General features: G+C 44.2%; 1 protein-coding gene across 1 annotated transcript in view; it reads left to right on the top strand.

The window, feature by feature from the left end:
* RIPOR3 (RIPOR family member 3) overlaps positions 1-17,402 on the top strand; it is a 150,100-nt gene that overhangs the window by 80,920 nt on the left and 51,778 nt on the right. The window contains exons 4-7 of the mRNA XM_054980599.1: positions 8,460-8,538; positions 10,805-10,828; positions 12,267-12,320; positions 14,874-15,023. Coding sequence (XP_054836574.1) covers positions 8,460-8,538; positions 10,805-10,828; positions 12,267-12,320; positions 14,874-15,023 — 307 coding nt within the window. The remainder of the gene's footprint in view (positions 1-8,459; positions 8,539-10,804; positions 10,829-12,266; positions 12,321-14,873; positions 15,024-17,402) is intronic.

Here is a 17,402-nt window from a genome sequence, read left to right as displayed (position 1 = left end):
TCAGGTAAAGAGATTATCTTTTCTCCCTCTGCGTTGTCATTTAGCTAATGGCTAAAGATGTTTCCTCAGTATGTACTGATGACCGGCAGATGCTTGCTTAAACTGAGAATAAAAAGTTGCCTTATCCTGAGGCAGAACGTTTGTCAATCCTGGTCAGCTCTCTGACAGGCAGCGGCTGCCCAAAGTCTGTTCTACTGCCTGAATCTTTTAACTGGTGTTGAACTTGGGGCCTCCTGTATGTAAAGGTGATGCTATATCTCTGAGCTAAAGGTCCTCAAATGGTCAATAACTAGGGGAGTGGATCCATTCTCCAAAGTGCCTTCCTCCAACTTAAGTGGAACTTCCGCCATTGGAAGAGCCACTTAAGCTAGAGGAAAACTCCTTTGGCTGGAGGAAGGCTTCCAGCTTTTCTCAGCAGGGAGGGAGTATAGGGTAGGATCTTCCCCATTGGCTATTAGTTACATATAACAGCCGCATAGGTAGGAGCCTGAGGTGAACATATGGAGCTGTCTTGTATCGAGCCTGCCCACTGGTCCACTTATATCAACATCATCTCTTCTCAGTGACCAGCAGCTCTCTGGAATCTCCGGCACTTCCTGCTTGGCCTCCAGTAAGTGGAAATGCCAAGGATTGAACCTGGGACCTTTTCCATGCTGCGTGCGCCACCACTGAGCCACAGCCCCCCAAATAGGCTGCTGCTGGGATGTAGTCAGCAAAGTAAACAAACAAACCAAAGGTTGAATTTCGCTGCTGACTCGGAAGAGAGCCTTGGGGATGAGGAGTCAGCTCTTAAAATACATGGTTTTCTTTTGAGTGCTCATATTGAGTGCATTAAAGACTGGGTTTGTGCATGCTCCTCCATGTTCAGAGATCAGGACAGCAGCATAAGACCCCACAGTACTCTCTCCCACATGAAAGCAGGTACTATAACAGGCAACTCCTAAATCTTACATCTCTTTGGCATGGAGAACTGCTAAGCAGTATGCTAAAGAAGATAGGCTTGGAGGAGATGATGCTGATACAGGTACAGATACATTGAGTTGACCCCCCAAAAGCCTTTGTTGAGGAGGGATCGAGGCGTCCTTATGTGCAAATAATTGCTAGCCTACAACATGTTCTAGTTGCCTGCTTCTCCCCCCCTTCCCCCTGTATGAATCACTTATGACTGGAAGGGGTGTGAAACTAGCTTTTTGGGTGACTATTTGCAAGTGTAAGGGCCAGTCTACTCATAACTATCCCGTGGAGCCTCTTGACACAGCTTCCAGCTGTCCCATGGAATGGCTGCAGTACATGGAATGCCTTAATATATGGAGAGCTTGCACATGTTTAGAGGTTCCAGTGACTTCCAGTGACGGTGGGTAAATCACGTGGCGTGTGTAAACCACATCACAAGTGATCTCGTGGGTGCCTGGGCTACTTCTGCAGATTTTTTTTTTAAAGGAGCTGTTCTTTATTAACATCCAGCCTAATATAGATTCAGTGTAACTCAAAACACTGTATACTGTGCATTGTAAACATTGGCTAGTTCTGATAAATGTTGTATTGTTTCTCTCCTGGTAAATTTCATTCTAAAGATTTGTATTAGATCTTCAGAGCATCTGTGGGCTGCGCCTTGAGAAGTACTGCTCTTCGAGTGGGAGCTGTGGCTCAGTGGTAAATCTGCTTGTCATGCAGAAGATCCCCGGTTCAATCCCTGGCGTCTCCTGTTAAAAGGATCAGATAGCAGGTGATGTAAAACGCCTCTACCAGAGACCTTGGAGAGCCATTGCTGTGCAGAACAGCAAATACTGGCTTTGATGGACCAGTGGATTGATTCAATAGTAGGCAGCTTCATTGTGTGTTTCATCTGTGTCCTGGGTATTTTTAATTTAATTCAGCATCATTGACATCCCCCTCCTGCAATGTCTGTCGAGATCTTGTGCAATCTTAAATAAATTGCTGGCAAATCCTCAGGACAGGCTTTTGAATTGCTCTCTGTCCTAGAAAAGTCTCTGGATGCATATGACTTCTTGTCTTGAATGTCTCCATTTAGCTTGGATTTATAGCAATAGTGGGAAAACCTTCGTTAAGTTTACAGGATGCTTTCTACTGCGGCCTAGGAGACTACTGTGCTGTGTCACTGGGAAATGAGCGGATGGCTGAATTCTGGAGGAACAGGATGTCTGGGGTGAATAGGAGCTGAGCGGTCTTTTAATGGATAGGAAACAAAGATACCCCCCAAAGTGAGGCTTGCAAAAGCATAAGGCTGTTTAACATAAACACATTGACCTGTTGAGGTTCTGCATCTTGTAAAGCAACACCGCCTACATCCTCTTTAAACACAGAGGGGAAGATTGAGTTGTTCATGTCTGGTCTGCATTAACTTTCAAAGTCAGAGGAATGTGAGCCTCGGAGGTTTGCCTGCTGGGAGCTAATATGGAGCCTGCAACTGTTATGTGGATTTTCTTGGTCCCACTGGGTCATGTAGGAGCTAAAGGAACAGATACTTGGAAGGTAAGGCACCTTTGCCACATAGAAAATGGATGGATTCCTTTCCGTCACCCCTGTTCCTTTCAGCAACCCAGAGTCTTCAACATGAGCTGGGACGTTCCATTGCCATAAGTGGAAACATTTTGGTTAGTCATTTGCCGTTGTCTCTGATCACCCCTCCTTTCCAAATTAGTTGTATTTTTTCCTGACTTCTACTGGCCACTGCAAATACTGCAGAAAAGGGAAGATCTTCTGTTGAGCTCTAAAGCCTCTTCCTGGCAGAGGCTAACGTGGGGGGTGCATGTTGCTATTCCATATCCAAGCAACAATCGAGGAGGTGGGGAGGCACCAAGGTGGGGTTGGGTCTCAAGACCCACTTTGCGCAGGATCAGGGCTGATGCAGTGGAGAGACGACTCCAGCACTTGCACACATTGATAACCTTATTTCCTCATGCCTGTTACAGGCCTCTCTGGAGGTGCAAGAATCATAGCTCCCATATTCCCCTTCCTTTCTTGGTTGCCACCTATATTGGTCGTTGAGAAGTTCCTGCCTGGTCACCTTCCAGCCACTGTGTGGCAGAAAGACTGACAGAGGGTGCATTGCCAAGTGGGGTCTTGATGGCAAGTGTGGGACCTTTGTCAGTCTTCCCTCTTGTCATGGGAGTCTGATTCCCAGAGGGGCGGCTCAGTGTGTCTGTTTTGCATGCAAAAGGTCCCAGGTTCAATCCCTGCTATTCTCAGTTAAAAGGACCAGCTGGTAGGTGAAGTGGAAGCCACTGTCTGAGATCCCCGAGAGCCACTGCGAGACACAGTAGACAATAATGGTAGACTGATGATCTTATTTGATACTGGGCAGCTTTGTGTTTGTGTGTACCTATGTGTGGGTATCTGTTGGGGTGTGGGAATAGTAGACTTAAGAGTCCAAATAATTGTTCCATTGCGGGGCCTATTAAAACTTCCCATCAGACTATTTGCCACCTGTTTAGTGAAGTGGTTAAGAGCAGCAGGACTCTAATCTGGACAACTGGGTTTGATTCCCCTCTCCTCCGCTTTAAGCTGACTGGGTGACTTTGGGTCAGTCACAACTCTGCTGGAGCTCTCTCAGCCCCACCCACCTCATAGGGTAATTGTTGTGAGGATAATAACAACACACTTTGTACACCGCTCTGAGTGGGCATTAAGTTGTCCTGAAGAGCAGTATATAAATTGAGTTTATATTGTTATTGTTGTTGTTGCTGAAAGCTGCATGAAACTGCTGCCAGAATTTTGGATGAATAATCAGATGTCATCTGATTATGGAAGGGAAAAGGTGGGGGGGGGGGGCTGACAGTTGCCTGAATCTCAGGCAGCAGCCAGAAATCAGCTGTTGGGTGTTTGAGTGGGGAGCAACTGCCGTACAGGTCATTTTCGTCGGCTGCCTTGAAGCCACCACAGCTCCAGAAACCACGAAAGTGGGGGATGCTCCATAGGGGTGGCTTCAGGGCAGCGGCCATCCATCAGCTGTAGGGTGGTGGTGGGAGCTGCCCTGATTGCTTCCCCACCCACCTTACCTGGTGAATCTGGGGCCCCATCCTTGACTTTTGTCTAGGGCCCCAGAATCATTAAGACCGCCTCTGCTAGAAGTAACTGTGAAGACTGGATTTATCCCTGCACTAAACTCTAAGGAAGAAAGATAGGGCTCCTTAGCCAGGTGGGTATGAGAAGGGTTTGCCCTTTTCACTTACAAAGCATCCTGTGAAGTACCTAGACTTTATGATATACTCTGTTATGTATTACAAATACATACATGTCACCTTACTAGTATATACAAAGCCTTTGTTCATTTTACAGAGGATTCTGTAAAAGGGGTGGTGGTGGAGGGAGGGTAGGCTTTTAAACAAGTAAACGGCACATCAGTACATACCCTAAAGTGGTGCATCCGGAATATCCCATTTCTGCCAATTGCCTAAATGGGTCTTAATATTTTGAAGCAGCCAGGGTACAAGTTTTCTGGGCTGGAGCAGTTGTCTTCTGAAATGTCCTATAACATCTGATTTCTTACAACTTTAAAAAAAAAAGGGCTGCGGATTTTCTTGCTTCATGCATTATGATAAGGTACCAGTAAGGGTGGCGGGAGAGTTTTTAGGATCCACAAAAAATTCTTAAATTGAAAATAGGGGTCCTCAAATTGCTCAAGTTGGAGAACTACAATTATGTTGCAAGACGACGTAATATCCGTGTACTGAAGCCAAGATTACGCTTAACGTATTATTTATTGGATGAAACTTTCATAGCATTAGAAAAACAGAGTTGGTGATCTCATGGTGGACAAAAGCTAGCCAGAACTCCTCTCTGGGGCTTGCTAGGCTTCGGTTGGTGGGAAGATTCCTCCCACCACTTCCCTACTTATGATAAAGCAATCAGACATGCAATGCCCACCCCCATAACACCTCTGCCTAAAGTTGTACAGTGGAAAAGCTTTTCCTCTTTGTTCTGCTGATTGTTTAAACTGTCCTCAGTGCTCGGACTTGTCTTTCCCAGCACAGCTCATGGATCACCAGTGTTGTCAGATATGCAGGATCAAGTCTGATTATATGCATAAGGACCTCTGTGTGAGTCCATTTGTATTCTTGGATATATGCTCAGTGTGGCAATAACTTGGGCAGCAACATAATGGTAATCAGGCCGGTAAATCTTGAGTAAGCGTATGAGAGGGAGGATGCTCTTGGAGGAAATGCTTTAGATCGGTAGTGTCTGGCTTGCTGTGCAAAGGTGGGTTCTGGTCTCAAGTCTCCACCATACCTTTAGTGGGATCTGTTGCAGCGGGGTGTGGAGAAAGAGGTTTCCTTACCTCTGTTGTCCTTTTTGGTTTGATTAGGAGAAGGGGTGAGGCCTCTTCCATTGGGCTGTCTTTCCTAGACACTCTTTCATCAGCAAGTAGCCATTCTGCAGTGGCAAGTTTATGACATTTCTCAGTCTCCTAACTGTGATTAAGAGACTGAGAACAGATCATCGAAGCCTTTTGTTCTCCCCCCGCCCCTTCCTTGGGTCTTTCACTAATTAATATTTAACATTTTGCTCCTTAGTCATCTTAGGTTTGTTCTATTGAAAATGAATGGAAGAATACAGATATATTTGTATTTTGTTTACAAAATATTTGTAAACCGCCTTGAGTCACAAGCAGGATGTAATTCCACATTTAAAAAACATACAAAAAACATACAAAGTATAATTTAATCCCATTGTTATGGTTGTCAACCACCAGGTGGGGCACGGAGATCTCCCAGAATTACAAATGGCCCCCTGACAGCAAGATTAGTTTCTAGGGTTGCCAGGTCCCTATGCCCTCCTGGTGAGAGGAGAGAAAACCTAGTATTTACCAGGAGGAAGATCTTCATACACATGCAAAGATGTCATTGTGCTGCTGGTGGGTGGGCATGCTCCCACTCTGCGCTGGGCCAGCCTGTCGGGGGCTAAACTTAGTCCCTGCAAAGCAGGAGCATACTTCCCACTTGTGTGATGATGTTACTTGAGGAAGTGACGTCATTGTGCCCGGCTGAGAGTTGATGTGTGCTTGTCCAGGTTGGCTGCTGGTGGTGGGCGACTGCTGGGAGAAAATAGCTGCTATTGAGGATTGGGTCTATGGCGTGGTACCCTGCTGAGGCCCCTCCCCAAACCCCATCCTCCCCAAGCTCCATTGCCAAATTTTCAGGAATTTCCCAACCTGCAGTTGGCAACTGTACCCACCTCTCCACAATGTCTATAGCTTACACTCCCATAAACAGCACAAGGAATTAAAATGGCCTTGCAGAGCCTCCTAAAACCTTTCAAAGACAGCACCTTCCTCAGGGAGCCCATTCCGTAGGTCACAAACTACTGTGGTTGATCCCAGATGGGCAACCTTAAAAAGATGGAGCGGCCAGTAGGTGGCAACCTGAAGATTATAGATGATGCATATGGGAGAAGATGGTCCTTTAGATATGTCTCTCTTAGGCTGTGAAGTGCTTTAAAAGTGCATTTTGAACTAACCTTAGAAACACAGGCAGCCAATGCAGCTGAAATAATCATTGAAGGAGAGAGAGATGCGGGAAATATTGGACAAGGGCAACTACCGCTCACTTGTGGATGATCTCTACAAATGCTTTGCCAGCATATTGTTGATCTCTTGAGAAACAAGGTTTTGAGAACCGGTGTTTGGGGTAATATGTAGTGACATCCTCGAAGGCGCATTCTGTGTTCCAAACTTATTGGGAACTAAAACTGTTGACCAAAGTAGATGTGGTACTTTTAAAAGAGTTGTGCCTAGGTCCCGGGGACCCAACTCCCTTTCTCTGTTACCACACAGTGGCTGCGGGGAATGTCCGTTTTAAAAATCAATGGGAGCCTGGATCAGCTCAAAAGTGTGGCATGAGGAGCAGTGGGGGCATGGGATCCCGTGTTCCCAGCCTTTGCCCCCCGCTGCCACTCTCCGGGCTGGCGGGGGGAGGGTGGGAACAGGCCTCCCAGGGCTGTCTCCCAGCATGGCATGATGCCAAGTGTGCCCGTGAGGATGTTCCAAAGGTGGATGCCAGGCCCTCCTCCCACCAGGATGGTAAGGGGACCTGGCAACCCTACTTGGGCTTCTGCTGATTTTTAAAATGACATTCTGCTCAGCTGCTGTGTAGAGGCAGGGAAAGTGAGTCGAGTTCTGGATACCTGGATCCAGTTCTCTTAAAAGTGTCACTTCTAGTTTTGCTTTAGTTGGAAGTGATTTAACACTCCTCTCCCCTCAGTCCTAACCACATTTAACTAGAAGGTCTAATATTTCTGTGTGAAGGATTGCAGTTCTATTCCCTGTTTTCTGTCATCTATGAACTGCAGAGTTGGGTGTACTTAACCTGGAAGCACCGTCACAGACCCTTGTCTGGTAATATAGACTGAACAAGGAGGAAGCAGGCTTGGCAATTATTTTATTTTCGTATTTGTAAAGCATTTTTTCCTACTCCGTTCTTACTGAACATCTTATAATGGTTGAAATTATGCCCAGACTAATCTCATCAGTTTGTTCTGAACAAGTAAAATGTTTATTACATATATTCCGTGAGACTGGTTTGTTTAAGCTTGGAATGAAACTCATCCCAGGCCATTGGAAGGGACAAATTTATTTATTTATTATTGTTATTTATTTGATTTGATTTATACCCCGCTCTCCCCACAAATGGGCTCAGGGCGGCTAACAACATTCATAAAACACAGTAAATTAATCATAAAACCACAAAATCAATAATAATCTTTAAAAAGTCATTAAAGTAGTCCAGATGCAGGCTATTTAAATAAATATTTGGGAGTCTGTATATGAGCATAGTAGATGGCCGTAGTAGTTGGCAGAGGGCAGTCCCAGAAAAAGTGGTGGTCTTAGATATCAGTGAATATTGACATTATCGAATGGGTTTCACGTCACTGAGCATATATTAGATAGCTGCACCTAAAAGACCCCCGAATCTTTCAAATGTGGGTTGCAAGAGAATATCTAATCTTTCAGAAAGTGCTTTGGTAAGATTATTAAAATTGTATTTTATCTTTCAGATCTAAGATATATAGGAAACGAGATTATGACATGTATGCTTATCTGCTTTTGTTATCTTTTACATAGGGTAGTATAATTTGTATATTTGTGATCTGTGTATATTGACTGTTTCAAGTTTGATTTTAAATAATTTTTAAAAAGACAGTAGTGAGTGATTATTGACTGGGCTACATGGTTTTCACTTTATACCTGGAAGGCAGTTAACCTGTAAGAGAGAAGCTGTGGGAGAGAAGACCTCTCGTGATTTAGTGGTTAGGGCTTTGCTTTAAGGTAGACAAAGAGACTCATTTGTTTCCACAAGTCTATTTTAAAAGGAGTGCTCCCCTCAGTGAAGAGATAAGACATTATTACATCACTATGTAAACCCGGTAAAAGTGACCTACTTCTGGTTGCTGTGCAAATTGTTCTGAGATACAGCCTAACTTGGATTCACCTCTCTTATTAGTGAATATCTGGAAATGCATCAAGCAGAGTTGGATTATCTGTTGGGGTGCCACAAAGATACGAGAAGAAACTCCAGACTGGTAAGAAGTTTTTTATTTTAGCCCTGCCCCCTGCCACCCTCAGTGTGTAAGTGGTAGAATCTGAGAACCAAGAGCATATCCCACTATGAAATACATTTATAAATTTCAGTTATCTTTGGTGGAAGCGTTAAGCATATGCAAAGAGCCCTTTCAGTGCAACACTGGAACTTCCATCGTTTACCAAAAATGTTTCCCACCACCCTGATTTCACACCTTCCAATTTTAGGCCAATATTCCTGTAGTTCACCATTTTAGAGAAACCTAGAAGTTAGTGTTAACCCTGGGTTACTTGGTTTGCAGAGACTAGTTTGGGGATAATTTAACAATGTAAGCATGCTTAGCATTGCCATCAGTGCAGATAACGCTACTTGGAAAGGGAAGAGAGACAGTTCACATGTGATGTACCCCAGGCTTGCACGATCATTTTCAATCTCTAAACCACACTTAAGAGATTGGGAAAGGTTTTATCTGCACTTGGCCAGGTGGCTAAAGTGTTCCTTTCTGCCTTTGTCCATTTTTAGCCTGGCTGTATCTTCTGACACACACTTATCTCTAATATATGTTTATTTGCAGCGTATCAGGCAATGTGTAGGTTTCCATACCAAACTTTAGTGGAGGGGCTATTTATAATTAAAGCTTCAATTATGTAAAGAAATTGGCCAGTGCTGGGACAGCTAAACTCTTAAGGCCAAACAAAATGTTAAAGTGGGGGACTCATTTCTCAAAACCTGGCTCTGTATATGGGATTGGTGTGGAGTGCCTTAGTTTTGGAGCACACGGTGGAGTCGGTAAATTTTCTCCTTCTTCCTCAGGTGAGGTTGGATGCCATATAAGAGTTTAGCAGTGATGATGATGGGGAGTCTTGAGTAAAGAGGCTGCTAGGTAAACTAGTGAAGAAGGCTGAGGCTCAGTGCTTAGCATGCAGAAGGTCCCAGGTTCAATCCCCGGCATCTCCAGTTAGAAAGATCTCCACCTTTGATTCTGGAGAGTCGTTGCCAGTAAGAGGAGAAAAGGCTGACCTTGACGGATCAAACAGTATAAGGAAGCTTCATGTGTTTGATCTGTGCACCCAGCACATGAGTACTTTCTGTCTTCTAAAAACCAGTCTCTCTCCTGATTTATATTCACATACAGCCTCTGTCTGGGTGTTGTGTAGGCCCTGAGAGTCTGAATTAGTGAAATGGTCAAAGCAAACCCTATTGCAGCTCCTAATAATGCAGGAGGCCTCTTACATTTAAATTGCCGAGAAGTAATGTATAGGTCCATGAGGCAGCATGGAGAGCCATTGTGGTGAAGTGGTTAGAGTGTTAGATCAGAGCTCAGAAGACCTGGTTTCAACACCTCATCTGGCAATGAAGCTCAGAAGATAACCTTATGCTAGGCACACTCTGTCTCGGCATAACCTTCCTTCTAATACCCCTTCCATGTTTTGGAAATAATCAAGCCCAGGGGTCATTTTGTAGAAAAAGAGCTGGAGGAACTCATTAGCATAACTCATTAGCATATGCCATGTCTCTTGCCATCACCGGAAGTGTCATTAGCTTAACTGACTTGCAAATGCCACACCCACTGACATCACTTATCCTGGCTGTTTTGGACCCAATCCTGGCCATTCAGGGCCGAAATTGGGCCCAAAATGGCAAAAAGGGGCTGAAAATGGCCAGAAAGGGGCCCAAAATGGTCAGGATTGGGCTGCTGCTGAGCAAGAGAGTGACCTACCAATCCAGGCTAAAATGATCTACCCCAATCCAGACTAAAATGGGCCCAAAATAGTTGAGAGTCAGGTGGGCGGGGCCACCTGACGTGTGACCTCTTTGGGGGACTGCTGGAACTGTGTTCCTACACATTCCCCCTCGAAATGAGCCCTGATCAAGCCAAACAATTCAACAGGTAGCCAAATAGTAGAATTGGATTGTTTCCTATTGCCAGTGTCGTACAGTGGTTAGAGTGTCAGTCTAGGATCTGGGAGACCCAGGTTCAAATCCCCACTCTGCCACGGAAGCTCTCTGGGTGACCTTGAGCCAGTCATACACACTCAGCCCAATCTATTTCACAGAGCTGTTGTGAGGATAAATAAAAGGATAGGTGAATAATTTAAGCTGCTTTGGGTTCCCAGTGAGGGAGAATAGCAAAGGCATAAATGAATTAAGTGGATAAAAGTGCCTTGGGCAGCTAATTTTCCAAAGATAGAAATTCTGTGTTATACAAAAATGTGTTAGATATTAGATATACTCAAGTGTACTAATTTGTCATGTTGTGGTTTCAGGCTTTCTACTATGATCTGGATAAGGTAAGAAACTGATCTGGAGGTGGCAATGAATGTTTGTATAGCAGGCAACACTAAGTTGACAAACTGAAAGGCAGTCGCGCGCCGCTTACCTAAGCAGAGTTGCACCTTTCTAAGCCCATTGAGCTCAGTGGACTTGTAAGGGCAGAATTCTGCTCAGCGCTGCCATTGTTAAAAATCCCAGCCTTGTATTTCTCCCTGAACATTTCCCATTAACTGTTTCCCTGAATATCCACACCAACGAGGAAGGACTTCAACAGTACAATGGGTGGTCTTTGGAGGGTGAAGTGACCCAGAATTCGGTGAACTCTGAAAACATATTCTGTATTGGCTTAATGTGATGGCTTGTACTAGCTATGTAGGTGTCTGGTAGAACATGTAATTTTGTATGAAGAACAAGAAGTGTAAGGAGTAGAGTGAAGACAGCAGAAAGAGACTGATGCTGAGGACAAGCGAAGAGAACTTGCCCCATAAACTTCCTCTGTCTAGCAAAATTCGCTTGTAAGTTTTTGGGCCTCTTCTCTACAACTGTGAGGACTAGAAGTCTCTCGCACGTGAAAACTGAGATTCCCTGGATTCTGTGTTGTCTTACCTGATGCAAAACATGATCCCAGCTTTGCGCTTCCCAGTTGTCATCGCTAGCTAGAGATTTATACTGCAACTGGAAGAGGTCTAGTTGTTCCAGCCTAACAGCCACCCTATGCCGTTACATCAAAGCCTGGTTGAAATGAGATGCTGATGAGGCAAAAGAACTTAGGTGTGAATTTACAATCTCATTTAAGTTGCTACCTGTGCAAAGCAGCCCTGCGTGCAATATTAGCAGGCCAGCCAGTTAAAGTCCTAGACTGAGAGAGAGGAGACGCAGGTTTGAATCCCCGCTGGGTTTGAATCCCTGCTGTGATGTGGAAGCTCACTGTGTGGTGGTTGTGAGGATAAAATGGAACAGAAGAGAACAAGGTTGAAAGCTGCTTGTCATCCCCACTGAAGAGAAAAGCAGAGTACAAATCTCTAAACAGCCTCCACCTGGGCTGTGGCTCTCTGGTGCACCAGTGTTTCAGGAGTAGCTGCTTTGAGCAGGTAGAAGCCTGAATTTAACACGAGATTGGGTTCTTCTACTTAGCCAGCATCGTGTTTAAATCCAGCCTGAATGTAAGAATGGACACAGTGGTGAGCGGTATCAGGCCTGGAAGTATTCACTTCCTCATCAAAACTTGAGATGCAGGGAAGGCCATGTAGTTGGGCCACCTACCCTGTCCCCAACTCTTGCTCATTAAATGGCAGGGATGCAAACTGCCGGTTGTAGGTATGTTGACACAGATTCATCAAAGTCTGCAGGTATGCCTTTAAAATACCTCTGTAATACAAAGACCAGTTTTGCACAAAGAAACGCAAACTTTGAAGCTGTGTAACTAACTCCTCCTCCCCTCTCTTTCTTATAAAGCAAATCCGCTCTGTCGAAAGGTACATCAGAAAACTGGAATTTCATATAAGCAAGGTAAAGTTTTATATTTTCTGCATGGCAGGTTTGTGCTGTATGAATCTTAACAGAGTAAATGTTTCATGGTTGCTTGTTTGCGGGGAAATAGCATTTCAGTGCTTTGGGAAAACTGCAACCGCTTTCTTTGCAGAAGGAGGAGGCTTTTTTTTGAATGCCTCCATTCACAATGATTATTGAGTGTAACCCAAGTTCAACCTGTAGAACCAGTTTTATGCCTTGCCAGCGTATTTGGGGAAAGAGCTGCTAGGCATAGAAGAAAAGGGGCAATGAAATGGCCTCAGCATCTGCTTCAGTGGAGGTGCAAAAGAGCAGCAGCATACCTGCCTATCATTTTTCTTGTGCTTGAAGGTTTCAGGAGCACAAAAGCAATATTCAGGCTGGACCAGTCTTTATTACCTAACTACCAGGGCTTTTTTCTGGGAAAAGAGGTGGTGGAACTCAGTGGGTTGCCCTCGGAGAAAACGGTCACATGGCTGGTGGCCCCGCCCCCTGATCTCCAGACAGAGGGGAGTTTAGATTGCCCTCCGCGCTGCTGAGCGTCAATCTAAACTCCCCTCTGTCTGGAGATCAGGGGGTGGGGCCACCAGCCACATGACCATTTTCAAGAGGTTCCGGAACTCCATTCCCCCGCATTCCCGCTGAAAAAAAGCCCTGCTAGCTACATTTTTATCCTGTGTTTCCTCCAAGGAGGTCAAAGTGGTGTACTTTGGTTTTCCCTCCTCTATTTTACTCTCACAACAACTCCATGAAAAAGGTTAGATTGAGTGTGTGTGACTGGCCCAAGGTCATACAGCTAGCTTCACAGGTGGATGTGGGAGGGCTGAACCTCAGTCCCTTAGATTGTGGTCCAAGATTTTAACCGTTGTACCAAGCTTTTCATGAGGATCAGGCTAATTCAAGATCAAAAATCAACTCTCCCCTTCCCTTGAAGGTAGTTTCAGGTGGGTAGCCGTGTTGGTCTGTAGTAGAAGAGCAAGATTTGAGTCCAGTAGCGTCTTAAAGACCCCAAAGAGTTCCAGGGTACAAGCTTTCGAGACTCATATCTCCCTTCAGAGATTATAAATGAGTACAGATCCAGAGGAGTTAGCCGTGTTAGTCTGTAGTAGCAAAATAGTAGAGAGTCCAGTAGTACCTTTAAGACTAACCAACTTTATTGTAGCATAAGCTTTCAAGAGCCACAGCTCTCTTCATCAGCTGCATCCTCTCCCCTGTGGCTCTCGAAACCTTATGCTACAATAAAGTTGGTTAGTCTTAAAGGTGCTACTGGACTCTTTACTAAATGGGTACAGTATGGCATGGCGTAGCACTGGAGTGTTACTGTCATGATTTTCTGTTAAGAACCCTTCAGGGGCAAAACAGGAAATCTGTGCCTGAAATCAGTGGAGCTTAGAAGTGTTTAACACTTTTCTAGATGGGACCCAGCATATTAAATAGTGCTTGAAAAAATTACTTCAGTAGAAACCCAAATACAGGTATTTTATTTTTCCAGAGCAACCTTTTAGTAGGGAGGCAGTTTTTGTTGGCATGAACTGGGAGCAAGCTTTCATTAAAAGTTTATGGATTTTCTTGGCTTTAAGACTAGGGCAAACTGTGTTGAAAGGCCTCACGTTACAATGGTACAGTTGTTCCTTGCTGGCAGCAATGTTTATGATGGTCTTGTACGTATACTGAATTTTATAGTGAACATAACTTCCAAGAAACCCCTCTTTAGGACTGCCACCTCTCTTCCAGAGAAATTGGTCTTTGCTTATGGTGTAAGGTCTAGGTGTAGACAGTCTGTTGGAATCTTGGAGAAAGCTACTTTCATTCCAATCAACCCACCCTATGGAGGATTCTTATGATGTTCAAGACTAGGTTACACTCTTCTCTAGGTTGTTTGGCAAGATGCAGAAGCAAGCCTTAAGATCGCGTGTGTTCATTGCTGGGTTGGAACACAAGTGGATCTACATGGATGTGTTCCACCACAAAAATGGGATGGACACATGGTGGAGGGGCCATAGATCAGATTATGTGTTCTGCGTGCATGCTATCCAAAGTTCAATGCTAGCATCTGTAGTTAAAACAATTTTGGGTAACAGGTCTGAGTAAGACTGCTGCTTAAAACCTTGAAGGATTGTTCAAGTTGGTGTAGACCAGTCTTAGTCAGTCTGACTAAGTCCGTTTCTGTCTCAAAACCAGTCCTGAATCCAGATTGAAATGGATTTAGATAATCTGCTCCTCCAAGACCACCTGAAGCTGTGTAGCCACTGCTCATTTGATCACCTTGCCCAAGAATGGAATATTAGCCACTAGGCAGTAGTTGTTTAGGTCATTTGTATCCAGGGATGACTTTTTCAGGAGGGGTCTCAGAAGTACACAGAGAGGCATTTATTTCCTTCTGGAAACCAAACTAGCCTAGTTTAATACAATTAGCCATGAGGAGCAAGGGGCAAGAAGAGATGTGTTGGGCCACAAACTTGGAAGCACCTTGTCCTTTTCACCAGGCCTCACCTATTGAAAGTCAACCATACTACTGTCTGTCATTGTAACTGTTTTCTCTATCCATTTAAGGTGGAAGAACTTTATGAAGCTTACAGCATCCAGTGCAGATTACGAGATGGCGCTTCAAATATGAAACATGCTTTTTCCTTGTCCCCTTCCACTAAAGCATCCAGGGAGAGTCTAGTAGAACTTTATAAGAACCTCCAAGAATGTACAGAGGTAGGAGCGCTTTTGCCTTTAAGACCTTTCAATGAAAAAATAATGCATTACGTTGGTGTTAGTGAGACCCAGTTTGGTGTTGTGGTTAAGAGCGCGGGACTCTAATCTGGAGAACTGGGTTTGATTCCCCACTCCTCCACTTGAAGCCACCTAGGGGACCTTGGGTCAGTCACAGCTTCTAGCTCTCTCAGCCCCACCCACCTCACAGGGTGTTTGTTGTTGTGGGGATAATAATAACATACTTTGTAAACCGCTCTGAGTGGGTGTTAAGTCGTCCTGTAGGGCAGTATGTAAATCAAATGTTGTTGTTGTTGTTATTATTATTATTGGGTGATATTAGAAGTCCTTGTGGAATGGATAAATGTTAAATTCATAACTGGCTGTGAATAATAATAATACAGTAATATATATGTGTGCATTACTTCCATTGGTTTGCTGCAGCAGGGTTTGCAGTGTGTTCTTACTGATTTGGGTGGGGGAAGGTACTATACGGTATATTTAAGCTATGAATTTATATAGGTTTTTATACCAATTATTGGAGCCTCATCAAAGTGGAGGAACTGTAAAATTCCCTATCTTTCTATCTCTCCCCACCCCCCTGCGTCACAGAGCTACAGTTCACAGGGCTTCTGAGCAGAGGGAATGGCTATTCAAGCAGCTTCGAGTCTGTGCTGCAGCTAGACTTCTAGAACTTGTGACCCCTTCTCAAGTCCTGTCTGCCTTTAAATCCTTTTCAGTTGTTACATTGGGAGGGTGACCAATCTGAGATCCTCATGATAGTGTTGTTCCCATTTTGTTTGAATGGAGCACTGCATTCATTTTCAGCTTCCTTTCTTGTATTGTGTGCTGGAGCAGAAAATACCTGCAGTGCCTTATGGAATAACATGAGTAACACATGCTCTTGGTCCGTGCAATTGGATGTGCCCAGGGCTTTTTTCAGCAGGAATGCGGTGGAACAGAGTTCCGGAACCTCTTGAAAATGGTCACATGGCTGGTGGCCCCGCCCCCTGATCTCCAGACAGAGGGGAGTTTAGATTGCCCTCCGCGCCCCTCTGTCTGGAGATCAGGGGGCGGGGCCACCAGCCATGTGACCATTTTCTCCGAGGGCTACCCACTGAGTTCCACCACCTCTTTTCCCAGAAAAAAAGCACTGGATGCGCCTCATATGAAATGACTGAAAAAGGGTTGCATCTTATGAAATGCAGGAAGCATTTCTATAGCTGTCCGAGAGGGACAATGAGAATGTTGCCCAGCAGGCTTGCAGTTCTGTTAACTTATGAAATGTGTACAGTTGTGCTTTTTTCTTGCCTAACTTAATGGTATGGAAACGGCTAATGAAGTTCCTTAACTATTTCCAGCAAAGGGAGTGTTCTCATAGGCATGTTGTAGATCTGGCGTGTCCAAGTTTTTTCAATTGCAAGCCACATGGTCAGAATTCCACATGTGCTGGAATTCTGCTAGCTACATAAATTTTTTAATGGATAATAATGGTGAAGTATATGGGTTTTCTAGTAGTAATACAAAAGCTGTCCAAAAAACAGTTCAATCAGCTTTATCCATACAAAAGGGCACAGTTACAGGCCTAATGCTAGTCACTGTATAATTTTGACCAAGTCCATTAGAATACTGGTCTTAAAAAGATTGGATTATTCTGAAGAACTGTGGGATGTATTCAGACGGGACACATCTAAACTCTGATTCCAGGTTTACATTATTGATGGGGGCTCTTGGCTTTGATTTCAGCTGTTTCATGAAAGAGAATGTGTTTGGAAGACCCAGCAGGTGGACCCAAACATTTATTATTTATTTTATTTATGTCATTTATAGTCTGCATTTCTCACTGAGACTCAAGGCAGATTACATAGTATGAGATTAGTACAATCAGTATCAAGTACATTTCCATACAGTATCAAGGACATTTCCATAAACAATGCCGTAGGGTAAATAGATACAAGTTTAAAAGACACAGTATTAGCAAGAATCCAATACAGAGTAGAAAAAATCCTGAAGTAGAACATAATCAATTCTAAGGCTAACATTAGACAACATGGAGCACTGGTGGTACATAGGATTAGGAGTACATATTTAAAGCAACAGATAATGTGAGGCAATATAGTGATGAAGTCTATGGTCCTTAACTCATTAGTGAAGCATCTGAGACCCCATCCCTACAATACAGCCCTCCCATTTGAGTAAAAAGCTTTTTTGAATAGTTCGGTTTTGTATTGTTTATGAAAAGCCAGGAGAGTGGGGGCTCTTCTGACTTCCTCAGGCAGGTCATTCAATTTTGTTAGCCTTCAAGGCACTACTGGACTCAAATTTTGTGTCCTTTTGATGGGCATGGTTTGCTATTGGTTCCTTTTGAAACGGAGCCACACT

Source organism: Eublepharis macularius, chromosome 5, assembly GCF_028583425.1.
Source record: "Eublepharis macularius isolate TG4126 chromosome 5, MPM_Emac_v1.0, whole genome shotgun sequence".
Taxonomy (NCBI): domain Eukaryota; kingdom Metazoa; phylum Chordata; class Lepidosauria; order Squamata; family Eublepharidae; genus Eublepharis; species Eublepharis macularius.
Note: the sequence above shows the minus strand (reverse complement) of the source record. Positions and strands in the feature narration are given on the sequence as shown.